This window comes from Magnolia sinica, chromosome 9 (genome assembly GCF_029962835.1).
Source record: "Magnolia sinica isolate HGM2019 chromosome 9, MsV1, whole genome shotgun sequence".
Taxonomy (NCBI): domain Eukaryota; kingdom Viridiplantae; phylum Streptophyta; class Magnoliopsida; order Magnoliales; family Magnoliaceae; genus Magnolia; species Magnolia sinica.
Window position 1 is genome coordinate 84,602,483 of NC_080581.1, and position 27,997 is coordinate 84,630,479.

Below are 27,997 nucleotides of genomic sequence, written 5' to 3' on the forward strand. Positions count from 1 at the left end.
GTTGGGCTCACTGTGATGTTTGTAGGAAATCCACTCCATCCATTCATTTTGTAAGATCATGTCAAGACATGAAACAAAAAATTGGATAGATTCGAAAGTTAGTTAGACCACATGATTGGAAATAGTGGAAAGGAATTGCTTACCACTCTAAACTCTACCAAAATGTTTATATGCAATCCAACCTATTCATAAAGTGGCCCAAATGCTCATGAACTCCTTACCATAGGAACGGATTGAAAGAATGAAATTATTAGCCTGATCCAAAGCATTTGCATCCCCATGAATGTTTCAACCGTGGACGTGTGATCTCCGGTTTTATGTTGTGTGGCCCATTTGAGCTTTAAATTTACCTCTTTATGTGCTCATGTCATAAAATTATTTGACAAAACATGTGAGTGGTGTGGATTTCTTACAAACACTACAGGGGCCCGACAGTATTTACCCCCATGCATTCGAATCCCTCAGGCCGCTATCTTGCGATGGCTCAACACAAAAGGCAGCCTGGGTAATTTCATCTCATCCTTTTTTTATTTTTTTTTATTTTTTATTTTATTTTTTTAAAAGGTGTTAGGTAAGTAGGTAGGACATTAGTCTCATCGTACTAATATTTTGACTTGGATTAGCTACTGATAGGTTGAGTAGAGAGATTGGCTACTGAAGTTACATCACCAAATTGTATGAACCCCACCATGATTTATGTGTTGAATCCACACCATCCATCTACTTAGAGAGGTCATTTAAGGGTATGAGCCAAGTAATGAGACAGATACAGAGATACAAAGCTGTATTAGAACCCACCACAGAAATCGGTGGGAGAGTGACACCATAGTTGAAACATTCCTAAGGTCCACCGTGATGATGTTTATTTGAGATCCAACCTCCTCATAAGTTAACAGAGACATTAAAGAAGGGAAAACACAAATAACACCTTGATCGGAAACTTTTATGGCCCTTAGAATTTTTTAATGGTGGGCGTCACTCTCCCCACTGTTTTCTTTGGTGGGGTCCACTCGAGCTTCCAATCTAACTCATTCTTTGGCTCATGCCTTAAAATAATCTCTCCAAATGGATGGACAGTGTCGATACAAAACGTACATCATGGTGGGTCCACAGAACACGGTGGCGTCACTTCAGTAGCGAGTCTCGCTACTCAACCTGTCAGTAGCTGATCCGCAACCCTAATATTTGGGCCATTTGGGATACCACAATGTTTAATTCTTTAATCATTTATTGGTCAAAATCGCTATTCGACCAGATTGTCATTCATGTATGTCTTTATCGTGCCCGGCGTTACCTTCAATAATTAAAGATGAATTTCCTTTGCTTTCCGCGTCCAACATAAAGCAGCAGCATTTCTTTCCGGGATTTAGCAATCGCCCAATGAAATGAAGTAGAGAGAGGAAGCATCAATACCTCACTCTAGACGAATGAATTAAGCAGAGGCATTCATCTTCATCATCCCACAAAGCTTGAAGATGACTTTAATGGCAGACAGCTAAGGTACGTTTTTTTTTTTTTTTTTCACCTCCTACATGATTCAGCACACAAGATCTTCATATTGGAATCCATTGAATAACATTCATAGGTGAACATTCTAGAAAAAAGTAATTACCACAATTATCCATGTCATTACCATATATAGGTTCCTCGTATCTAAACGTTCACAACACTGTATGTGAACTTTCACATAAAACGGTTTATTTCCTGTGAACATATGACTCAGGCAGAAATCAAACGAATCAACTCATTTCATGGGATGCATCACAATTAGGTTGATCATATGTTGTCCACCGATTTGAATGGTATAGCTAGCCACTGTGATGAGTGAATTGGTCAGATTTTCAGCCCAGATGTTCTTTATTGTGTGGCTAACAATTTGCATGGCTCAACATCATGGGAAACCACGCAACTTTCCCTCATATGTGAAATTAACGGAATTAATAATATAAAATATTTAGTGGATGAAAATCATTTCTAACACAAACAAACAAGTCTTCAAACAAGTAGGACGCAAGAGACACCGATAATTTTTTACATGGAAAACTGTCGGATGTGAAGGAAAAACCCACAGGACCTAGCCCGGCATAAATCCATTATAATCAGTTAGTTGCTCGATTTGTTTTTGGTTGTGTAGACGTGCCAGAATCGATACAATGGTTCGATCCAAACCGATCAACTTCGACCCTCGAGCGTCAAAATAATCAGATATATGTCCAATATGAACGTATATGACCAGAAATATGAACGCATATGACCAGATTCTGAGAAAATCGGTTACTTACTCAGCCACTTGTAAAAAGTTATAACGATTAGGTAATAATTAGAGGTGGGGTTCTTCATTCGGAGATGAATTACCTTGTGCATTTCACAAGAAATGTGACTTTTAGAATACCATTGCAAATCAAACAAAGGAAAAAACTCACAATCGGTCACTAGGAGAAATTGCAAGAATGTGTCGATTAAAAGAACTGCTTGATATTAGATAAAAAACAAATCCAGAGTATTAGTGTAGACTTGGATTATAACTAAAGATTATGGCTAAAAATTACTGCTACTCGTAGGATAAGCTGAGATGAGAGATAAATTAATAATTGTTTTATAGTTTGGTTAGTTGGGTTTTTGGATTAGGGTTTTTCTCTAGTGAATTCCTTTGTTATTTATAGATTTATGTTGTAGCTTATTCTTTCATTATTGCAATGGTCACAACCGTTCAAAAACCTTTTTAGGTTCTTCTCTTTTCCAGTTCATTCTTTTAGCATGTTTCTCTTTACAACGGTTCCACTTTTGTCGACCAAGGATTTGTTGCCCTCGATCGCCTTTAATATCTTAAATAGCTTGACCACGTTTTTTGTATATCAACCACAACACTCCGTTGACCATACATTGATGTGTAGAACTAATAATTTATGCCAGCCGTAATCCTGCAAAAAGTGCTCCAAATCTTAAAGATCTTTTTATCCATTTCTTATTCGTCATGTAATGTCACATGTCTCCCTCCTATTGTCTTTCACAGAATAGCTAAAAATAGGGTACAATATTTTCCCTCACGTCGCTTCGACTTTGGAAAAAAAGTGACAGCGACGTTATTCCATTGCTCAATATCATAATTACAATCGGTCGTTAACCACATGTTATTACCCCATTGATTCTATGCGACTGATGCCGTTGTCACACTCTTTTAGGTTGTCCATGTGATGCGTCGTATAAAATATATCATATGACAAGTTATAATTGTTACTGTACTTATTTGTGCACCTTATTTATCAATCATGTGGGTCTATGTATCAGTGAGTCAGTTGAGCCTTCATTGGAAGAGAAGGAATATCGAAGACATGAAGACATGAAGCATCAAGTAGTGAAGAAACAATTTAATTATCTAAAGCCTTAAGAATTCATTTGAACATGTTCTGCTGGGCTTTATAGCAATTTCATGCAATTTTTGGTCTCACCGAAGCCCCCCTTCAGTCCCAACGAAGGTGCTCAAAACAGGACAAAAAGAAAAGCTCTAAAATTCATGTATTTCGATTCCAGCCGGCGTTTGTACCCTATCCGGCCGAGTCATGTTTTCGGCCAATCAGGGCTAAATTCGTGCAATCTGTATGGATGCACATGTTATGGCTGCAGAATTTTCTGTAGATATGGACAGTCGCATTTCGATAAGTGGAGGCATAACATATCAATTGTTACGCAGCACGCCAACAACGCAGTGAGCCGAGATCCAATCTCAAGTCTCACCCACAAACGGTAAACAAGAAGAAATATAAACTAGAAACAGATCAAAGCAATCCAAACAAACCACAAGACAAGATATACGTGGAAAAACCCCAAACTAGGGTAAAAAACCACGTATGCAAACTTCCACTATGAAGAAAAATGAAGATTACAAGGTAATATACTAACCTCTCCCTTGGAAGTATAGAGAAAATCCCTTGCCCACACCTTAGAAAAATTTTCTAATATTTGCCTTAACCCTAGAATAGCCCTAGGGACCCCAATTTATATTTTTGACAACTTCCCTAGCGCAACCTTGAGAAAGGCGACTCAGAAATCCACAGTCTGCATCAAATTCAGAAACGAATCTGCGTAACCACGACTGGTCGAGCAGACTGCACGACCAGTCGAGAGGATCCCATGACCGGTCGAGAGGACCCCACGACCGGTCGTGCTAGGGCCACGACCGGTCGAGCACCTCGGAACCCAAAATTGATGCTCATTGGACTTTGAGTTGAGCCAGTCCACGACTGACACGACCGGTCGAGTGGGCTCCATGACCAGTCGAGCAGGGGCCACGACCGGTCATGCGTGGCCCCAGATGTGGCTTCACTTCTCAACAATCTCCCACTTGGAGACACATCGCCATAAACCTTTGTCTTCTTTATCTAGAGTGCACCACCTCCCCGTCCTCAAGGCAGAAGACCAATCAAAGTTGAACAGAGCTTCAGCTTCTCCCGTGTGACCACCTTGGTCAGCATATCCGCAAGATTCTCACTTGTATGAATCTTCTCTAGAGCAATCGATCCATCTTCTAGTAACGAACGTATGAAGTGATATCTGATGGCAATATACTTGGTCCTTGAATGAAAGGCTGAATTCTTAGCCAAGTGTATTGCACTCTGACTGTCACTGTACAGCTTGCAATCTGCTTGCTTCTTACCTAACTCCTCCATAAAACCTTGCATCCACACCATCTCCTTGCACACTTCTGTAGCCGCAACATATTCTGCTTCCGTCATACTGATAGATACTATCTTCTTTAACTGAGAGACCCAACTGACTGCAGCACTACTTAGAGTAAAGACATAACCTGTAGTGTTTCTTTTGCTGTCGATATCTCCTGCCAAATCTGAATCCACGTAGCCTTGTAGCTTGATTTTCGATCCACCATAACATAGCCCTACTCCTTAGTACCTGCCAGGTATCTAAGGATCCACTTCATAGCTTCCCAATGTTCCTTCCCGGGGTTGTTCATGAACCTGCTAACAACTCCCACTACTTGAGCAATGTCTGGCCTCATGCTCACCATAGCATACATGAGACTCCCAATAGCTGACGCGTATAGGACTTTAGCCATGTAGTCCCGTTCCTCCTGCGTCTTTGTACCTTGCTCCTTAGATAGCTTGAAGTGGTTGACTAATGGAGTGCTAACCGGTTTAGCACCTCCTATATTGAATCGATCAAGTACCTTAGCTATGTACTCTACCTGTGACAAAATCAGTTTCTTATTTTTCCTATTATGCTTTATCCTCATGCCTAGGATTTGTTTTGCAGCTCTTAAATCCTTCATGAAAATTCTCTAGACAGTTATCTTTTGAGATCTGAGATGTCCTTCATGCTTGAACAAGCCACAAGCATATCATCAATGTACAGAAGAAGGATGATGTACGACGTATCAAACTTCTTTAAGTAATAATAGTGGTCTGCATGACATCTCCTGTAACTATTTCTCGACATGAAACTGTCGAACTTCTTGTATCACTGCCTCGGGGCCTGCTTCAGGCCATATAAACTCTTCTTCGATCTGCACACCTTGTTCTCCTTTTCTGTTCCACGTATCCTGTCGGTTGATGTATGTATATCTCTTCTTCAAGGTCCCCATGAAGAAAAGCTGTCTTAACATCTAGCTGCTCTAGATGTAAGTCCTCTAAAGCCACTATACTCAAGACCATGCGAATCGTAGACATTTTCACTGCAGGTGAATATTTCAGTGAAATCGATACCTACTTTTTGTTGAAACCCTTTCACAACCAGTCTAGCCTTGTACTGTTTCGAACCATCGTACTCCTCCTTTAGTCTGTAAACCCACTTGTTATGAAGAGCTTTCTTACTCTTGGGTAGAGTGACTAGCTCCCATGTATGATTGGACTTAAGAGAGTCTATCTCCTCATCCATGGCCTGCTCCCACTTAACCCGTATATCCGACTGCAATGCCTCTTCAAAATATTCTGGTTCACCATTATCTGTCAGCAGTAGATAATGTAAGGAGGGCGGACCATGGATCTCCTCTCCCGAGTAGACCTCCTCACAACCAGCATATGCGGCTCTGCCTCATAATGCTCCTGTGTATGATCATCCTGTGGCGCTGTAACACTCGTATCCTCTAACTCTTCCAACTCTACGAATTCCTTTTTCTTGGCCTTATTTTCCTGTGCACTGTCCTTATGCATCACTTTTTCATTGAAGACTACGTCCTTGCTTTTGATGATTTTCCTATTTTCTGCGTCCCAAAACCTATAGCCAAAATCATGCTGGTCGTAGCCTATAAACGTGCACCTCCTGGACTCGCATCCTGTTTGTTTCTGTGCTCTGCATCAATGTGAACATATGAAGTGCAACCGAACACTCTGAGATGTGTAAGGTTCACTTCTTTCCCAGTCCACGTTTCTTTTGGTAGCCCACCATCCAATGGTGCTGAGGGACTTCTATTGATGAGATATGCGGCAATATTCACAGCATCTACCCAAAAAGTCTTGGGCAACCCTGCATGAAACCTCATGCTCCTGGGGCACTCAAGGATGGTCCTGTTAATGCGCTCAACCACACCATTCTGCTGAGGTGTCCCTGTAATCTTTTTCTGATGTTTGATTCCATTTGCTACACAATACTTCTCAAATCTTTTATCACAGTACTCTCCCCCATTATCAGATCTGAGACATTTTACTATTTTACCTGTCTCATTTTCTACTATAACTTTTCACTTCTTAAATACATCAAATACATCAGATTTATGTTTTAAGAAATAGACCCACAGTTTTCTACTAGCATCATCAATAAAGGAAACAAAATAATGTGAGCCACCAAGAGATAATACCTGTGTCGGTCCCCACACATCAGTGTGTAAAAGCTCCAACAGATGCGTCTTTGGAGCGCATCCCGTCTTCTTGAAACTTACTCTCTTCTGCTTACTACACACGCAGTCCTCGTAGAATTCTAAGTCAATAGACTTCAGCCCTGGTAGCTTCCCTTTTGACAATAACATTTTCATCCATTTCTCACTCACATGTCCCAACCTCTGATACCATAACTGCCCATTCACTCCAGTTGATGCGACTGCGAGTGAACTATACAATCTTGAAGTCACGTACAAGGCACATTCCTTTTTCCCTCGAGATATCACCAAGGCACCTTTTATGATCTTCCAGGAATCACTAGTGAATGTCGTCACATAACCGGTATCGGCCAACTGCCCCACTGAGATCAGATTCCTTCTCAAACTCGGTACATGTTTGACATCCTTCAATTATAACGCTGTTCCATCTTTCTAATTTATATGAACATCTCCCTTTTCAATAATACTACACGGCTCATCATCACCCAGGTAGACTCTCCCAAAGTTACTTAACACATAATCACATAGAACTTCCTTACACGAAGTGGCATGAAATGAAGCACCCGAATTTATAACCCAAAACTCATTCCTCGCATCAAGAGACAAGATCAACGCCTCTGTGTCACTCTCCTCAGATAGATTCACTGAATCCTTCTCGCCTTGAGAGCTTCCTTCTTGTTTCTTGAGCGCCCTGTAATCACGTCTCATATGCCCCTTCTTGTCGCAATACCAACACCCGGCTTTGTCTTTTGGTCCCTTGGGCTTCTTCCTCGACTTAGAACGTCCATGTTTATTACCTCATTTGTTTAGCGATCTTCCTCTTCCTTCAATGTTTAGAGCATTCCCTGAATCCCTTGAAACTCCTGATGTCTTTCTTCTAAATTCTTCGCTGAGAATTAGACCGGGCACATCATCAAATTTTAACTTTGTTGACCCTAAAGAATTGCTCACAGCAATCACCAAACCATCCTGACTGTCTGACAAACTGGATAAGATCAATAACGTCCTGACCTCATCCTCAAAAACTATGCCAACGGATTCCAACTGGCTCGTGACTGTATTAAACTCGTTTAGATGTTCAGCCACGCTCCCACCATCTGACATCTTCATATTGAATAGCTATTTTATAAGATGAACCTTGTTGGACGCTGAAGGTTTTTCATATATGGTGGCTAGAGCTTCCATTAATTCTTTTGTAGTTTTCATCTTAGATATATTAAAGGCGATACTCTTAGACAAAGAGAGTCGGATCGTTCCTAAAGCCTTCCTATCTAGTAAAAACCATTCATCATCTGTCATCTTTTCTGGTTTCTTCTCTTTCCTCCTAGAGGAATATAGAGGTCCTTCTGATACAAATAATCCTCCATCTGCATCTTCTAGAAGGCAAAGTTTGAACCATCAAACTTCTCAATTCTAGTCTTCCCTTCTTCCATCATCGCTCCCAATAAACCAATAGCTCTGATACCAGTTGTTGTGCAGTACGCCAACAACGCAGTGAGCTGAGATCCAATCTCAAGTCTCACCCACAAAAGATAAATAAGAAGAAATATAAACTAGAAACAAATCAAAGTAATCCAAACAAACCACAAGATAAGATATACGTGGAAAAACTCCAAACTAGGGTAAAAAACCACGGATGCAAACTTCTACTATAAAGAAAAATGAAGATTACAAGGTAATATACTAACCTCTTCCTTGGAAGTACAGAGAAAATTCCTTGCCCACACCTTAGAAAAAATTTTCAATATTCGTCTTAACCCTAGAATAACCCTAGGGACCCCAATTTATAGTTTTGGCAACTTCCCTTTCGCACCCTTGCGAAAGGCGACTCAGAAATTCGCAGTCCGCATCAAATTCGGAAACGAATCTGCATAACCAGACTGGTCGAGCAGACTACACGACAGGTCAAGAGGACCCCACGACTGGTCGTGCCAGGGCCACGACCGGTCGAGCACCTCAGAACTCAAAATTGGTGCTCACTGGACTTTGAGTCGAGCTAGTCCACGACTGGTCATGACCGGTCGAGTGGGCTCCACGACCGGTCGAGCAGGGGCCACGACTGGTCATGCACGGCCCCAGATGTGGCTCCACTTCTCAACATCAATTACATTAAAGGGATCAATGAAGGTGCGACTAAATTCGGATGACTAAGTGATAGGTGGCTAACGATTGAATTCGCACGACTGCTGGACAAATGGCCGAAAGAAAAACCAAAAGAGTAAGAACGTGGGAAACATCTAGAATCCTAATAATGGAGAAACAGTTACAATAACCGTCAGAACGTGGGAAAGATCTATAACTATTGGATCAAAGCTTATAAATAGGAAAGCAAAGCAAGCAGAAAGCTCATCTCATACCAAGCCAATCAAACCAAAATCTATCTATTAACTACATTTGCAATTATCTTGTTAAGTTACATTCCTTAGTGTAATTATTTACTTTGACTAATGAGTAAATTATGCTTCTTAGCGTAATCGTTCACTTTTCCAACTTGCGATTTACATTCTGTAGCGTAATCCATAGCATTATTTCGGTAGCTGATAATTTTAGCTGTAATTAGAGTTTATGCTCGCATGTTGAACTTAATCCGATCATCAAAGTATCCTTCAACAACCTACAGTGGCTAACTATAAGGATTTCTCTCTAATTCCATTTAATCTGTATTGAAAAGTTCTTTAGTACGGAAGGCGAAGGAGTAACCCATCATCAAAGGATGAACCACACCCTCTAACTATCGCCTAATCCATTTACACAATGAATGAGTAGTTGAATAGGCAACTAGGCTTCTCAAGACTTGGTCATACTCTATGTTTGCCTACTTTAGTGCTCGGGATTATTGTTGTTTGGCAAAAAAATCATTGATACGGAGTTTACAGATCTGTATATTTGACCAAAAAAGTTTTTTGCTATGAAGAGCTCATATAGGAAGGGGCCAAGAGAGCTAATTCATCGTTAGGATCGTATTACAACGACCCTAACTATGAAATCACAATTGCCGAGGTAGTAGCTAAGAAGCCATTGGTTGGTTTAACGTTGGTCAAAGCAGAGTCAGCCGCCCCGACCTCGTAAAAGGCTCAGAAAGTATATATTTTTGATATCACCCGTGCTGAGGAAATATTTGATATTTTGCTAGCTGGAAAATTCATTAAAATTTCCGTCAATAATAAAATACCACCAGCCGATGAATTACAAAAGACCGACTATTGCAAATGGCATGCCCCTTGGTCATATTTCATTAACAAATGTGTTGTTTTTATGAACATAATCCAAGACCATATCGATCGTAGCTTACTGAATTTCCTGAGAAGGATAAGGAAGTAATGTTTATCAACAATGATCCATTTCCATCCAACACGAAGGTAGACATGGTCATAACTAATTGCGGAGTCATCCAATGCCGAAGATTGATCTCAACTCGAATAATTCGTTGGGGAAGGCTGGTCGACAAGGGCGGAGATACCATTGTGCTCCTCGTCCTCATAATGATTGACCGACCATTACCGATGATAAGCAACAAAACTCTTGGATTTATGGCCGATGCACATGAGAAATCATGTCATAATCAGGGAACCCTCCTGAAAGGGGAAGGGAATACCGCGATAGAATTCATGGTCGACAATGGCCAACGAATTCATCTTATGTTCGCTGCTCATATTGGGGACCACCTTTGATGAGGATGGTCTAGCCTCCAAGCACATGGGAAGGGGTATGAAAATGAATTGTTCACCCAAAGTTTCCAGCAGTGCCGGAAACCATGGCAAAGACTCAAAAGAGTTGATGGTAGATATAGAAAGTCACGATAAAGAGAGAAGCAAAGAAGGGAGGGGCATTCCACTAGCTACGTGTTAGACTTCCTCGTCCATTTTAGAAAAATCCTAGGTTAGATGAGTAAGTGGCGGTGAATGTGGTTGACGCTATCATACCAATTGAAGCACAAGACATTGTCGATCCGCCAAACAAGTTGGCAGGGTCAAAAGATTTAAAGAAGAAGATATTGGCGGCAATTTGTCTGATTATTTGAGTGAAGATTGTTTCCCGGTAGAAGAATGGCTGGTCAACGAACTCTCATCAACCACAAATGTAGAAAAACATGCGCCGATGATTGAATTCTTGATCGAACCTACAACCAAGGAATCCCCTAGCCAGATTGATAGAATCGAATCTGAAACACTTGGGTGGCAAGGTTTAAGTGGTGAAATTCTATTTGGTTCGTTATCTCCTGTGACATTCCATTACAATATGGTCTTGACGTTGCCGAATAGCTTTCAAGCATGACCCACACAACCAAACACAATGCCTGAGATGTAGAAGAACATTCTCCTCCAATAATCATACAACATGCTTTCGATCCTGTTTGAGGAAGGAGAGAGAAGCAAAGTCAGGCTGAGAAAACACCGCACATTAATACGGTCACTATAGCGGCTGATGGGGGCATCTGAAAAAAGTAATTAACGATAAACCTACTAGCGACATGACGCAACACCTTAAACCATTGTATATATCAGCCCATTTAGATGGATATCTTGTGACCAGGATATTTGTAAACAATGGAGTCGTAGTCAATCTGTTATTGAAGAGGATGATGGCTAAATTGGGCAAGATAATGGCCGATTTAATCGCGTCAGAGGTAACCTTTAGTAATTTCACTGGCCACATCACAAATACACATAATGTCTTACTGGTTGATCTGACCGTGTGCACTAAGATGGTGTTGGCATTATTCTTTGTGGTGGATACTTCATCAAGTTACAATGTATTATTAGGGAGGGATTGGATCCATTCTTGTATTATTAGGGAGGGATTGGATCCATTCTTTCGCATGCATCCCATCCTCTCTTCACTAATTCTTCATTTTCTAGAATCAAAACAAGGTAGAATTAGTTTTGGCTGGTAATAAGCCATTCTTGGCCACATCAAACTTTAACGAAGCATATTATTACGTCGAATAGGTAGGAGCTATCAAGTTTAATAGAAGAAGTCCTACTGGAATTACCGTGAAAAAAGAACCCGATAAGAATTGTGCAAGTCATCCCAAAAGTGACTCGAACTAATAATACCCAGCTGAAGGACATTGTCCTTTATCGGTCAATCCCTCTCTGTGTCATTAAGGAAATTCCATGACTGAAGTGCTAAAAAAGGAGACAGTTAGGGCCGAGTTCATGGCCAGAATAAAAAAAACTTGAAGAAAGTTTGAAGGTGTGAACGCTGGGAAATCAGTGCCCACGCTTTGGCGTTGGAAGTGTTATGTTCTTGGTGTTCGTGGGGGTGACCTGATTGATGTAAATTTGGAGTCGCCACTAGCCACTTGATCTCAAAATTCCACAGATGGCTAGAACTTGTAGAATATGTAAAGCTAGAGAATCCAAGGACTCTCTTGCTTTAAGTTGACTCCTGGTCTGCGATCCAGGATTTCGAGCAAGGGACCTCGGTTATGAAGAGGGAAGGTGTTAGGCATCCTCTTTGCCCATACAAATGTACGGTCTCTACTCTGTGTGGTAAATAATTTCAAGGGATGAATGATGTAGTCGGAGTGGGACTAGACACACTTGAATTTTTAATGTAGCAAGATCGAGGATCCCAGCAAGCTAAAGAGCATACGTCCTAAGATGTACTAGGGAGGCAATTGAAATGATGCTTATGTAATGGTAAAGAAAAAGTGGAGTAGATCACTATGAGTTTCTGATGTGACAGGATCCAATATATGGCAAGTCACAGAGCATACATTCACTAGTGATCTAGAATAGTAAGGGGGTTGAGAAGATAGAAGATGATATGATGAATGCTTAAATAAGAAAATGAGATAATTTTTGACTTGCTCTTGAGATGGCTAGAATATGGAATACACCATGACCAATTTAGGCTAAACTGTGAGATCGGGATGGCTTGGAGGAGGCTAAGGGATGGTTAAAAGATTGGATCTTGAAGGCTTGGAGCTCCTTCTCACCCTCACTCTCTTCCTCTCTCTCTCTCTCCCTCTCTCACTTGAAAAATTTTAGAATGATTGTTGTGTAATCTTGTTGTTTTTAGAAATGAGGAGAGGTGAAGGCTATTTATAGCCTTTTGTGATGGCATTTTGGTAATTATTGGGTTTGTGAAGGGTAAAATCTGACATGACAGCTTGGGATTAGTTGAGGAGAGAGAAATGTCATGTGACATGTGCTTATATGCTCTTGGGGCTAGGTAAAAGGGTAAATAGGGTAAACTTTGGGGGTAATTCCATATGAAAGTTGACTTTGGGATGGGGGACAGTTGTGTGCTCAGAGGGGACACCTGTCGGATAAGGAGCGGCAATCCGACTACCACCCGCGGTAGTTCGATTACCGCCCGGGCTGGGTTTCCTCTAGGCTTTGGCTGGTGGGCTTGCTTCGGTGTTTTGGCTTGGTCCAAAGTCTGTTTTCAGAGTTTTGGCTCAAAATGATTGAGTGAATTTCAGGGAATTGTATTGATTTGTATGTAGGCACTGGCTTGGGTGGTGGTTAGGGTTTAGATTAGGGTTTAAGCTAGGGTTAGGGTTCAAGTTTAGGATATGATCAGGGTTTCCGGATTGTCTGTCTTCTCAAGATGCTAGCCTGGGTGGGGTGTCTACAGAAGAAGACCTAGGTCTATTTGTGAATTTAGCTTAAATAAATGAATTGAGTGAAGAAGACGGTTTAAAGGTTAAAGATCTCCTCGAAGAAAAAGAGGATGGTCGACTGCAAGTTCAAGACCTACTTTTTGAGGTTAATTTAGAGACAGATCATGACCCAAAACCAGAGTTTATAAGTAACTTATTACGTCTGCCAGAAAAAGAGATGTTAACAAGCTTGCTTTCAGAGTTCACTGATTGCTTCACGTGGGATTATCAAGACATGTGGGACTTGATAGATCCCTGATAAAACATAGATTACCTAGGAAGGAAGGGCATAGGCCGTATAAACAAACACCAAGGCAAATGATAGTCAAGATCACTATCAAGATTAAATAAGAGATCGAGTGACTCTAGAAAGTTGGTTTTATTTGATCGATTAAGTATGTAGAATGGATGTCGAATATAGTCCTCGTGATGAAGAATAAAGGTAAATAGAGAGTATGTATCAATTTTTGAAATTTGAATCTGGCTACATCGAAGGACAAATATCTCATGCTAGTGGCTGATCAACTTATAGACTGGGTCGCGGGGCATGGAATTGTGTCTTTCTTAAATGGACATTTTGGGTACAATCAAATATACATAGCATTGGATGTTATTCCCAAGACAGTGTTTAGATGTCCAGGATTGGGAACATATTGTTACGTTTTGATGCCTTTTGGGTTGAAGAACGTAGGTGCCACATACCAAAGGGTAATGTACATCACGACATGATTGGTCGCTTTATGGAGGTCTATATAGATGATGTGCTAGTTAAGTCGGTCAACGTGAGTGAGCATCTACGACCTTTGTGTAAATCCTTCGAATGGATGAGACGCCACAGGTTAAAGATGAATGCACTATAGTATGCTTTTGGCATCTCGGCTGGTAATTTCTTAGGCTTCCTAGTACATCAAAGATGGATTGAAATTGATTAAGACAAGGCCCATGCTGTGATTAATGCATGGCCTCCAAGAAATAAGGTTGAGCTACAGAGATTCATGGGTCATGTAAATTTTTTGAGATGATTTATATCTAACTGCGTAGGCAAGACTAATGTCTTTTCTCCTTTACTCAAATTGAAACAGGGGACTGAATTTGTGTGGGAAGAGGAACACTAGCTGGCTTTTGACAAAATTAAAGAATATCTAATGAAGCCACTCATGTTGATGTCCCCTGTATAAATCGATCGCTTAAGCTATATATGATAGCCTCAACAGGGTCGATCAGATCTCTTATTGCACAAGATGATGACATGTGAAAAGAAATAATAATTTATTATTTGAGTCAGACATTACTTGATGCAGAGAAAATACATCCAACCATAGAAAAATTATGCTTATCATTGTACTTCGCGGCCTCTAAATTAAGACATTATTTGTTGGCCGAGAGAGTAAACATAATATTATAACTGATTCAGTAAAGTATATGTTAAACTGGATGATTCTTAGTAGACAAATTGGTAAATGGATATTGACCTTGTCCGAGTTTGATTTGTATTACGTGCCACATAAAGTAGTAAAAGGCCGAGCCAAAGCAGATTTTTTGACCGATCACCGTCTAATCTAGAAAAGCAAATTCCTCCAAATATTGTGGATTCATAAATCGTGCAACTCACACTATGGAAATTGATTTTCAATGGATCGAGGATACAAGAGATGTTTAGGGATGGAATAGTGTTGATTGCTCCTAATGGGAATCGTTAGGAGTTTGCATTCCATTTATAATTTAAATGTAACACAATCATGTCGAGTATGAAGCCATGATAATCAGTTTAGAGATATTGTGAGAATTATGAGTAAAAGACGTGATGATCATTTGAGATTCATAGTTAGTGATAAATCAGATGGCAGGATCGTTTAAGTGCACTAGTCCATCTTTATTACCATAATACGATGTGGCAATCTAATTAATCAAACAATTTGATGAATTCCAACTGATGCACATCACTCGAAAGTATAATGTGGATGTCAATGAAATGGCGCAATTAACTATATGACTAGAAGCCTGGAAAGGATCAACTAGTTGGTCGATCATGGTCCAGAGGCCTTTACCTTGTTTTCCAAAGAGGAAATATAGCAGAAACTTGTCAAATAAAAGTGGAAGAGGATGATTGAAGAGCTCCCCTCATGGGTTACTTACAAAGTCCTTGTACCAAAAATGACAAGAGTATACAGAAGTAGGCCATAAATTATGTAATGGTTGATAACGAATTATACCGAAAAGGGGCCGATGGGGTTTTACTCTGATACTCATCTAAGAAAGAAGCTATGTCGGTCATGAAGGGGTTTGTGGGGCCCACCAGGCAGGAAGGAAAATGAGGCTTATACTTAAAGGCTATGGGTATTTCTGGTGAGAAATAATGGCCGACTGCATCTAATACGCAAAAGGGTGTGGGGCTTGCCAAAGAAATGAGCTAGTCTAACATGTGTCTGCGACCAAATTACATCCCATGATAAAGACTTGGCCATTTTGGGGATGGGCGATTGACCTAATTAGCCATATCCACCCACCTTCGACCCAGCTAGACACGGTCATCATAGTAGCAACCGATTACTAAATGGAATGAGGCAAAACACATGAGAAAGGTTGGTCATGAAGAGATCATCAACTTCATCAAAACCAACATCATCCATCATTTTGAGGTGTCAGAATCCATTACCATGGACCGAGGTGCCACCTTCTCGGCCAAGGAAATGTTTTCCATAGCCGACCGATATGGCATAAAGATCTTACATTCGACTCCATATTATGCCCAGGCCAATGGTCAGGCTGAGTCTAACAACAAGGTGATCAAAAATATTTTGAGAAAGATGATACGATGGAATCCACAAGAATGACATCTCAAGTTATTTGAAGCTTTGTGCGCTTATAGAGTATCACCTCACACAAGCACAGGGTTCAATCCGTTTACATTAACTTATGAGCACGAGGCAGTATTGCCTTCGGAAATCATGGTTTCGTCATTACGTGTTGGGCATCAATCCCATCTATTTGTTTCAGAGTTCACAAAAGCGATATTGGACAAGCTTGAGGAATTGGATGAGGCTTGTATCAAGGCTCTGAATTCAATTATGGCCCGTAAAGAGGCTATGATGCGAGCGTATAACAAAAGGGTTAAACGAAAGTCCTTTGGAGAATGGGACATGGTGTGGAAGATGATTTTACCCATCAGCCAGAAAGACTGAGCATTTGGCAAGTGGTCACCCACTTGAGATAGGTCATATGTCATTGAGCAAGTACTTAAGGGAGGAGCCTACATTCTAAAGGACTTGAAAATATTGCATAGGCCCCTATAAGCGGCCATTTTTTAAAATAATGCTTTCCTTCACTATGGGAAGTTATCAAGAATTGGGATGAAATAGTTCAGTAGAATAAACATATTTTACATTTAAATAAAGCTTCGAACAAGGGTCTGCTAGTTACAATAGATATATGCTCAAATAAAGTCCAGAGGCCATTAGTTACAAAATGTCTCAGTCAAGGTAGAAGATGAGAAAGAAGATGACAGGAAGAAGAAGAGGGGTAAAATGGGAGCTATAAGTGGGCCGCCTTGACGTCTTCAAAGCATTTGGTGGCCTCGACTTTTGGTTCACTTGCCACGTTGTACCTCTTGGTCCACGAAGCCTCCTAGCTCACGAGCTCGGCCGAGGTGCACTCGGTCTAGGCGATGCGCTGGTTGTTGGCCACTTACTCCAAGTTGGCCGCTCTCTTCCCAGCCTCGCTAGTCTCAGCGTGGTCTCGATAGAATGCTATCTGGGACTCAATGAATGCAATCAGTTCAGGATTTTTAGGCCGATCACGGCTTGGGTAACTTAGATGGATCTAAGCCAAATTTGCATTCAAGTGCTCACGTCCGTGTCTAAACTAGCATAACATCTTTTTATTACACTCGTGCTCATGAGTCTAATGCAACCCGTTCTTCCAAGCTGTTTAAGAACAAGCTGTTAGAGCCCTGCATTCAGCACTAAGGGCCAACAAGCTATTCAAGGCGGTAATACAGCGTTCGATCTCTCCATCGGCCTCAGCATACTCATCCTCAAGCCGTCGGAGCTCAGAGAATGTTTAAGATCTCCTGAGGAGGTCGTTGATTCTCAGGGAGGTCGTTGGGATCCCTAAGGAAAGGAAAGAGATTTCCTGTAAAGGAAGAAGGTGAGAAGGATTCTATGCCTTCCTTAAAAATTTCCTTCATTATTTTGGTGGATAGAGCAGAGAAGTCCATAGATGTTGAAGCTTCTACGTAAGAATTCAGGTTTGAATTGGTTCATGGGGTATTTTGGAGCCTAAGTGCCACTTTTATATATCAGAATGCGGCAAATAATACGCATAGGGAGCGGTGCAATGGTTGGGTATCCGAGAATGAATAAGTCGTTCCTAGGATCACATGAATATAATGGAATAAATGTATCTTTCTAAGGAAGCGAGGTGTTATCAGCATGGCTAAGGTATGGCCTATATTGGAAAAATAGCTAAGTATTGAACATGTGTACTAAAAGGTAAGGGCCATACTAACTATTAAAGATTGCCATACAAAAGTACCCCCGGCTATTCAAATTTTATTCATCACTTTGTTGGTCATCAACCGAATTGCTACATGAAGTAAAAATGAAAATAATAAGTCCAAGGGTGGTCAATTGAATGAGTAAGGCTATTATTTACAAGATGATGTAGATGAAGAATAAAGAGAACATGATGAGGGAGAATAGGAAAGAGATGAAGAATATGGTCAAGATCATCTACGAGTAGGCCCACTTGAGTTCTTCAAATCTTTTTATGACCGTAGCTTTTGCCTCCCTCGTTGCATGTTGCCTCTCTATCTATGAAGCATATTGACCCGCTAGCGTGATAGAAGAGCATTCGACATAAATGAGACACTGGCTGAGAACTTCATGCTCCTACTCGACCAATCTTTTCTCGGCTTCACTAAATTCGAGGCTGCCCCGGTAGAATGCTATCTGGGACTCGATGAATATGACCATCTCCTCTCTCTTAGGCTTACTTTGGCTTGGGTAAAGCTGATGAGTCTGAGTCAAGTCATCAACCAAATGGTTACGCGCGAGCTTTATCGACCGTAGCATGCCCTTGTTAATATTATATTTGTGGGTCCAACCTAATTTATTCTATGAAGTCATTTCCTGATGGGCTGGTAGAGCTCTGCATTCAGCACCAAGGGAAAACAGGCGTGATAAAAAGGCAGCACAATGATCAAGCTATTGATCGGCTGTTGCGTATTCCTCCTCAAGCCGTTGGAGTTCTGAAAGAATTTCCAAAATCTCCCAAGGAGGCCAATAGCCTGCAGAAAGCTCAACAACGACTTAGAGGAAAAGAGAAGGGTCAGGCAGAGAAGAGCGAGAGAATGAGTCTATCCCTCCTGAAAGTATTTCCTCTATGATTTTAATCGACTGAAAAATGGAGTCCATTAAGGATTGAAGTGATGGCGTCAAAGGCTTTGGTTCAAGTTGGTTCGTAGTGCAGCTTAAGACTCAAGTTTCACTTTTATAGACAAGATGCAACAGTGAATATGAATAGGGGATGGTGTGATGGTTTTGTTTTCGAGACTGATTAAGCCGTTCCCGGTGTTGTTGGGATACAATGAAATGAATGGGACTTTTCTAAAGAAATAGGGTACTTCCATCTTAGTAAAGATGTGACAAGTATGGCAAAAAGTAGCTAAGTCCTGGACATACGTACCGCAATACAAGGACTAGACTAACGGTTAAAGTGCTACTTAATTAAAATATTAAGGCCAAAATAAAGGATGTCCAACATCCTCAATTTATTTAAAATCCAGAATTTATTCACTACTTTTCTGGTCATCAACCACATTGTTACAGAAGGAAAATTTTTTATAAAAAAAGGCAAAAAACTTAAAAGTAGTCAATTGAATGACTAAATCTTCATCTACTCAAATTCTTCATGAAGAGCTTGTATCTCTGCTTCAGCCTTCTCTTTAAAAGGAGCCCAACTAGTCTATTCTTCTATAATATGTGGTAAAAGATTAAGTAGTTGGTCGACACGAGTCCCGATCGATGAAACTTCACATTTGGCCATCTTCCGAGCATTATAACTTACTCTTGACCACATTTGGTATATAAGGATTTGTTCGATCAAGAGTGACAAATCCTCTGGATCGGCCAACTCTTTCGCATAGAAAGCACTACCCCATTCTTCTAATTCTTCTATCAGTACAACTCTGTAGGATTTCAGCATCTGGAACATGGTACAGTTGAACTGATGTACTTGAGCACATTGCAACCATTCATAATAGGCCAGTTCATGCTTACGACTCATTTTGGCTAAGTCTTCTTTGGCCTCATATTGTTGTTGCAAGTAGCGCGAATTTACCTAGTGGGAATAATTTAGGCCACTGAAGCGTGTTCCCCTAGTGGTTAGATGTCTTAACTTTAGGAATAGCTCTTCAAGTCAATTTTTTAGTTCGGCAAAGGGGTTAGCACCTATCACAAAGGAAGCATCATTGGCGAATTTATTAGCGTTCTCAAGAAAGAGTAATCCTTCAAGCCCAGTTCAAGGATCTAGCTTTCAAATATGATTCAACATCTGCAATGAGAGGTGGGGGACTGGAAGACATTTGAAAAGATTGGGATCATGTGAAATGATAATGAAGTGAGGGACGGTGAGTCGTTTAAATAGTAGGTGTTTGACACCCACGATCTAAAGTCGTTGCCTTGCAGATAAAAAGGCAAAGCAATAAGAGCGCCGCACGTTCCTATTTGTTAGGAAAATAAGGAGAACAAACCACGCTCTACCATGTTTTAAAGATCACTCCATGATCAGTTGCAAGTAATAATAACGAGAAATCAGAAGAACAAAAGTCACATGAAAAGGGCTCGGTGACCATTCATTGACATAAATAAAGTAGTTATATTTAAAAGTCGGAAGATAGGAAATTCTGTAAAAAAATTTTGGCCATTTCCAACTGACTTTTTGTAACCACAACACTGCTTCCCTCTTGGCCGCTGATCGAGACAATTAATTGTCACTTCTACCTGAGCGTGTATAGCGACAACCAACTTGGATACCTCCTCTTTAGCTTTGAGGCGCTCTACGCATTCTTCTCCTAGCTCTTGTCTCAACGCAAGCAACTCACGACCTCTAAAGTCATGATCTTAATTTCCAAATTTTCAATTTTAGTTTTGAAAGCCTTCACTGCAGCATTCTTGGTCGAGAGTTTCTAAGTAGTTTCGCACTAGTCCTCCTGGATTTGGCCGCATCCCTTTCAGCTTCGGTGTAAGCAATGACCACACCAGCATGGTAACATGTCTCGAACACTCCTTGGATCTCCAAGAGAGTCGATATTCTGGTTGCTAGAGGAGAGTCCGACCGAGAAAGTACACATGCTAGTTTGACCAATCGATTGAATCTCTCAATCGATTTAGCATCAAAAGACTCTGCCAACCCTTTTTAAAGGAGTTCACACAGTTCGTATCTCAAATCCTGCAGGCTGTTGGGATGAGAGAGAGATATTCTGCCATGGATGTCTCTCTGGTAAGGGCTCTCAAAAGAAAGAGAATGTCATCCATAGGAGGAAGGTCGATAGGAGCAGGAGCAGCATCTCCAAGGATGACCAATGGGGAAGTTGATGAAAGTGGACTGACATCAACCATTTCAACTCGATAGATGTTGTAGGGATCTCAACCGAAGTGGCTTCAACCAGCTACTCAATATCGACCGATTGCGGTTTTAAAGTCTTGGCCAGGACTTGTCTAGCTACTTCCCTCGAAGTTTCAACGGTCATCTCTTCCTCTGTCAAGACTTTTTCGGTCTCAACCGATCCCTCAGGAACCATTGTCGCATCTGCTATTTTAAACTTGGTCGAAGCTGAAACCTCCTCAATCGTCATGGGTGATGGAGGAAGTGGCAGAGTTAGAACTAGCTTAAGACTAAAAGGCTAAGTGGAGTATATCAAAATTCTTCGTTAGGCGGTTGGCACAGCAGGAGAAGGAGTTTGTTACACACGTTCTGAGTCAACAAGAACAGTGCTAACTTTTTTCGAGCTGCTGGAGGGAATTTCTTCTGCACTGGTTGTTGTCTTTAAATCAAGAGACACTACCTCGGTGGTCGCCGGAATGGGATCTTCAGGACCATTGGAGTCACTGTCATTGTGGTCTTTACAATTGTTGAGGCCATGGTTAATGGAAGAATGACAGTCAAATGAATTGCTAGTATTGGTGGCATGTCTTGCCGCTGAGTATCTACCTCCTCCACCACTGGCGCTGGCAACTCTCAGGTAATTGAAAAGACCGAAAAAATATTAGTAAGGGTATAAGTAAGGAAATTACTTTAAGTAAATATGCAAGTGATTTCCACCTAAGTCAGACCGAACCGCATGGACAACTAACAGATCCTTGATAGCTTGAGGATTTTTTTTTTTTAATTTTATTATTTTATTATTTTATTATTTTTTTTTACAGTTACTAATGGCTGAGTGGAACTTAGGAATGATGGAGGATTAGGACGATAGGGCATGATAAACTTTTCGAATGGAAGGTTAGAAATGTCCAATCTTTCTCTATCCCACAACCATTTATTCTAGTATTTATTGAAATGAGCTTCCTCATGGCATTTTAATCCTTCATCAATCTCTTGGGAATAATCTGTGACACCAAGACTGGGTTAGTATTTTGTTTTAAAATATTTTTCTAAAGCTGATACAGCCTCGGCTGTAAAAGTACTTGATGTCCGACTCGATCATAATCTTGGCCGATCTCTTGTCATCGATTCATGAGACTGGGAAGATCGCTGCTATGGGAGGAAAGGCTAGGAATTTTTAAAGGAGGATGACTGAGGATACCTCCCAAATCTGAAATCTTCTTCAGAGCCATCTGCTGCAGTTAAGCGGCTGAAAGAATATCAAGATGCTCCTGTGTAATCTATGGGGCCCCTAAAATAGGTGCTTCATTTGTCGAAACAGGAGAAGTGGTGGCCGATCTCATCCTCGCCCTCATTGTTCTTTTTGCAGTAGCGGCAGGCGCGGGCACTTCCTTTCTTGCTTGCCACTAAACTCAATTGAGAGTAAAATTGGGATATAAGCTTTATAACACTTTTGTCGCCCATGAATTTAGTATACTGACGATCCCACCATACCACAAAGTTGTTCATTGCTTTAAGAGACTCAGATATGTTGGGATCTTCAAGGTGAGCGACTCCTTACGATAAGAGTTGCTAAGAGAAACATAAAGCCCTCCATCGGTCACTATTACGCGATCGTAAGGAGGTTCGTTGTATGTTTTATTATGAGTGAGAGGTAGGGCTGAAAGTCGGGGAGGGTTGAGTCAGGTTGGTGCTCAACCCTAACCCAACCCAACCTCAGGCTAAGATTTCTCAACCCAAGCCCAACCCAAGCGGACTCAATCGGATTGGTCGGGCTCGTTGGGTTAATAAATGCCAGTATTTTCATTATTACATTAGTCTATTATATTTTCATGTATGTAATTATTTACCGTAGAGAACTTCATTTTTTTCAAAACAAACAAGCTAAAATATAAGACAACTACTCCTTTAAAAGTCGAATTGTGTAGCACACAATCTATTTTTTAGAGAAATCCGGCTTATCTTGTTAGCTTTACTCATCAGAAATGATGTGGACCAATGAAACCCGACGTCAATGGAATTTCTTGTGCCTTCAACATAGACGATCCCCACTCAATTATAACTTATAGGTAACTATATATCAATTGGGTTCAGGTTGGGTCAGGAAACTTGAGAATTCAACCCGAGCCCGACCCAAGTTTTATCGAGTTGATGTTTGTATGGCCCAAGCCTGAGATTGATCTCGATACCTCCTACCTGAGCCAACCGAATGTCGGGTCGATCATGGGTCAATCAGGTTGACCGCACCCGACTTTCAACCCAGAGTCAGAGGGCACCTAATGTATTGCATCAAATCTAATCGTCGAGCGAACAGGGAAGGATGATATTGCTTGACCCCGACTTGGTGGGCCACACTTTGGTAGATCCCGCCCATCGCTTGTTAGTACACACCCATGTCAGTACACACACTCCATGTTAGCCACCCCTCACTAGGGATCAACAAACAGGTTCCTCTGCTTGTCATGGACAATAAATTTCTGTTTTCCTGCTGATTAGTCCATGTCTTTACTAGCACCGTCCGCACTGCTATGTTTAATGTATTATATGATTATATAGGGCGCGGATTGGATACTGACAAGCCAGTAGCCATCGAAGTGACGTCACCAAGCTATGTAGACCCACCATGATGCATGTGTTGTGTCCAACCATTTTTAGAGATAGTTTTATGGAATTACAAAGAGAATGAGATAGATCTAAAGTTCAAGTGGACCCCACCATAGAAAATAGTGGGTCCACTTGAAATTTAGATCTATCTCATTATCTTTGAAATGTTTCAACGGTGGGTGTTACGGCTCCTGCATAGACTCAGATCATTATAAGGTATGAGCCAAAAACTGATGCAGGTACAGGGCATGAGTGGACCCCAAACGTCCACCATTAAAAATTTCTTAGTAGCTGGAGAAGTTCCAGATCAAGCTGATATTTGCTTTTTCACTTCATCCACGTCTGCATGACCATATGTATAGGTTGGATGGTAAAAAAACATCACGGTGGCCCTTAAAAAGGTTTTAACTGTGGGTGTCATTATCATTATAGCTTCCTTTGGTGTGATCCACCGGAGCTGTGGACCTACTTCATTTTTAGCATCATACCTTAAAATGATATGAGAAAAGTGACTAACGGTGTAGATAAAACACTTACATCACGGTAGGCCCACAAAGCCCTGCCCGGACGGATTACCGTCCCCGCGGGGTGGGACGCAATCCATGTCCCATTAGATTTCCTCTTTTGTCGCAAGTAGAGGATCTTGGAAGCGGATTGGTGTAGGTACGTGTCGTGCGAAGATGAGAGCTGACGCTCCTCAAGCTCCGAGTTATACGGACGTTCGAACAAAATCAAAGTTATATGGCCCCCCAGTGATGTATTTATTATATCCATACTGTTCATCAATTTTTCAAGATAATTTTAGAGCATCATACAAAAAATAAATCATATCCAAAGATCAACTGGACCACACCACAAACACCAGCGGGGATAATATTTTCACTGTTAAAAAATTCGTAGGCGACATCCAATCTGTTCATAAGGTCACAAAGACATTAATGAAGAGAAAAAACAAATTTCATATTGATCCAAAATTTCTGTGACCCTAAAAAGGGTTTCAATGGTAGACGTTCAATCCCTCACTGCTTTTTGCGGTATGGTATATTTGATAGTTATATGTCTTATTTTTTTGTAACAAGCCTTAAGACGAGCTCGCCAAATCAACGGACGGTTTGGATATAACACATACCTCATGATTAGACCCACAAAACTTGCTGACGTCAATACACCAGTTGTATAGCTAGTGTGTGGTACACCAGCCAATCCGCTTCCGAGGATCTGAATTCATTTGAAAATGTCAACGTATGCCAATATATGGTGAAAAGCAGGAAACTGATGTGCGCCAGCAGAATGAATGATAGTCTGGTCAAATATTAATCATCCATTAGGTTTTAAATAATATTCATGAGCCAATACTAATATTAATAAAAGAAAAGTAGAGATTGAGAGGAGGATGTTATCCTGTTAAATAATTGAAGATAGTTTCCTTTTCCTTGTCAAATAGGTGTGATGGACTTTGAAAGCTAAACGTTAAGTATCAGAGAGAAGAAGAAAAAGAAATGGCAGAGAGTGCTTTGAAGTTCTTAATACAACACTTGGGGCATTTGCTGGTGGATGAAGTGCAGTCGTTGAAGGGGGTCGATGGAGAAGTCCCCGAACTCATAAATGAGTTTGAAAGCATCAAATCCGTCCTAAGGGACGCCGACGCAAGACAAGATACCGATGAAGGCCTCAAGACATGGGTGAAACAAATAAGGGAAGTAGCTTATGACTTTGAAGATGTTCTCGACGAGTTCATGCTCAGCCAGGCACAAAAGCAGCAGGGATGCGTCGATTTTCTTTGTATACTCATCAAGCAGTTTATGGTGCGCCATAAGACTGCATCTTCGATACGAGATATCAAAACCCGAGTCAGTAAGATTAAAGAAAGAAGAGATGCTTACTCTCTGGATAGTACGGGGCAAACTTCAAACTCCAAAAAAAAGGATCCTCGACCGAAAGCTCTTTTCGTTGAGAAAGCTGATCTTGTGGGCATTGATGAGCCAAGAAAGAAATTGATTGAACGGTTGGTCAATAAAGATTCAAGACTTTTGACGATTTCAGTGGTCGGGATGGGTGGCCTTGGCAAGACCACTCTGGTAAAGAAAGTCTATAATGACCAACAGGTGAAGAAATATTTTGAAACATATGCTTGGATCACTGTCTCACAATCGTTCAAAGCGGAGGAACAGCTTCGAAGCATGATAAAGCAATTCTTCAAGGCGAAGGAAGATCCATCTCCCCAAGGTTTAGACGCGATGACACAGGACGAGCTCATACAAGAGCTATGGAGCTACTTGCAGGACAAAAGGTATGTACTTGTTCTTGATGATGTATGGGAGGCAGACGTATGGAATGACATAGGCGGTGCATTCCCCAATAACGAAAATGGTAGCAGGGTAATGATCACCACACGCAAAGGTGACGTTGCATCATCTTCTTACGGACCCTCCAATCACATCTACCACCTTCAGCCTCTGCATCCAGACAATGCATGGTCCCTCTTTTGCAGGAAGGCGTTCCAATCAAACGAGGAGAACAGCTGTCCTCAGGAATTGGAGGAGCTTTCTCAAAATTTCGTCAAAAAATGCCGAGGACTGCCTCTTGCGATTGTCGCATTGGGTAGTCTCCTGTCAATGAAGGACAAGACGTATGTTGCGTGGGAGATGATTTACCGTAGCCTTGGACTAGAGTTTGAAAGCGATAACAGTCTTAGAAGAATGATGAAAATATTATTGCTCAGTTTCAATGACTTGCCTTACTACCTGAAATCATGCTTCCTGTATTTGAGTATTTTACCCGAAGACTATCCAATTAAGCGTATGAAACTAATTCGTCTGTGGATAGCCGAGGGGTTTGTGGAAAGAAAAGAAGGCAGATCAAAGGAAGAGGTTGCTGAAGGTTACCTCAATGAGCTTATCGCTAGAAATCTGGTTCAGGTGGCAGAAAGGAAATTATATGGGAAAGTGAGCACTTGTCGCATCCATGATCTTGTGAGGGAGATGATTATTCCAAAATTCAGGGAGGAGCATTTCTTTGCATCTTCTGTTGAAGATAACACAATGCCTTGTAACAGAATCCGGCGTCTGTCCATTTATAAAGATGAGAATTTTCCAAAATTTGATGCCTTCTCCCGCCTTCGCTCGTTGTTCATTTTTGGTGCGGAAAGACTATCTAATGCCCCTGCAATCACTTCATTTTCCAGCTTAAGGTTGTTGAAGGTGGTGGATCTTGAAAACACATCCATGGGAATCTTTCCTGATGATCTAACAAGCTTGTTGCATTTGAGATACTTAAGCTTGCAGAATACAAAGATCAATAAGCTTCCTAGTTCGTTGGGGAAGCTAAAGAACTTGGAAACATTGAATCTTAAGGGCACTTTCGTATGTGAATTGCTGGCTGAGATTCTCAAGCTCGAGCACCTACGGCACCTTCTGGTTTACCGCTATAGTACTGGAGATGGGTATTATATACCATTTGATTGTATAAATGGAATTAAGGTGCCTGCTGGAATCGGGAGCATGAGATCCCTACAGAAGTTGGCATTCATAGAGGCAGAGAGTGGCATCATTAGAGAGCTGGGGAATCTCACCCAACTGAGGAGGTTAGGTATTAACAAGCTAAGAGTGGAAGATGGGAATGATTTATGCACTTCCATTGAGAAGATGATTCACCTTCAGTCCTTTTCTGTGACATCAATGGATGAGGAGGAGGTTCTCGACCTGCATTCTTTATCGCATCCTCCGCTACCTCTTCAACGTCTATATTTGAGAGGGCGTTTGGAGAAGTTGCCTGAATGGATTGCCTCGCTTCATAATCTGGTAAAAGTTTATCTGAGAAGGTCCAGATTGAGGGATGATCCACTCAAAGCCCTTCAATCACTGCCCAATTTGGTGGAACTCATACTAGATCGAGCTTACGATGGAGAAGAGTTATTTTGCGAGGGTAGAGGATATCCAAGACTTGAGAAATTATTGCTCACTGAGTTGAGCGGGTTGAAGAAGGTGAGGGTGGAGAAGGGAGCAATGTCTAGCCTTGAAAAGCTAGATATTAGACGTTGCGAAGAATTAGTGGAGGCGCCGTTGTGGCTCGAACACGTCAATAACCTCAAAATACTCTACCTGTACGATATGTCAGATGCTTTCTTGAAGGGGCTCAGAAAGGATGGAACCGAAGAGTTAGTGGATTCCATTCGCCACATCCCACTCATACGATATATAGAGACTCAGGCATACACTCATCGGGATTTGTCACGATTCTGAAGAGCAGTTGTCAGGTGAATGCTTTATATTTCCCTTCTTCCTATTTACACTTTATTTTATTTTATTTTATTTATTTTTTAAATTACTTGCATTTTCTTTTTCTTTTCT

The 27,997-nt window shown here is 41.1% G+C and overlaps 1 protein-coding gene across 1 annotated transcript; it reads left to right on the top strand.

Moving 5' to 3' along the window:
- Window positions 1-1,347: 1,347 nt before the first annotated feature.
- On the top strand, window positions 1,348-27,933 carry LOC131255912 (disease resistance protein RPM1-like). The gene is made up of 2 exons (XM_058256855.1): window positions 1,348-1,500; window positions 25,093-27,933. Exon 2 carries the CDS (start codon window positions 25,148-25,150, stop codon window positions 27,887-27,889), a length of 2,742 nt encoding a protein of 913 aa, XP_058112838.1. The 5' UTR covers window positions 1,348-1,500; window positions 25,093-25,147; the 3' UTR covers window positions 27,890-27,933.
- Window positions 27,934-27,997: the final 64 nt, after the last annotated feature.

Excerpts from the sequence above, each read along its gene's own strand:
- LOC131255912 (XM_058256855.1), top strand. The coding sequence starts at position 25,148 with ATGGCAGAGAGTGCTTTGAAGTTCTTAATACAACACTTGGGGCATTTG.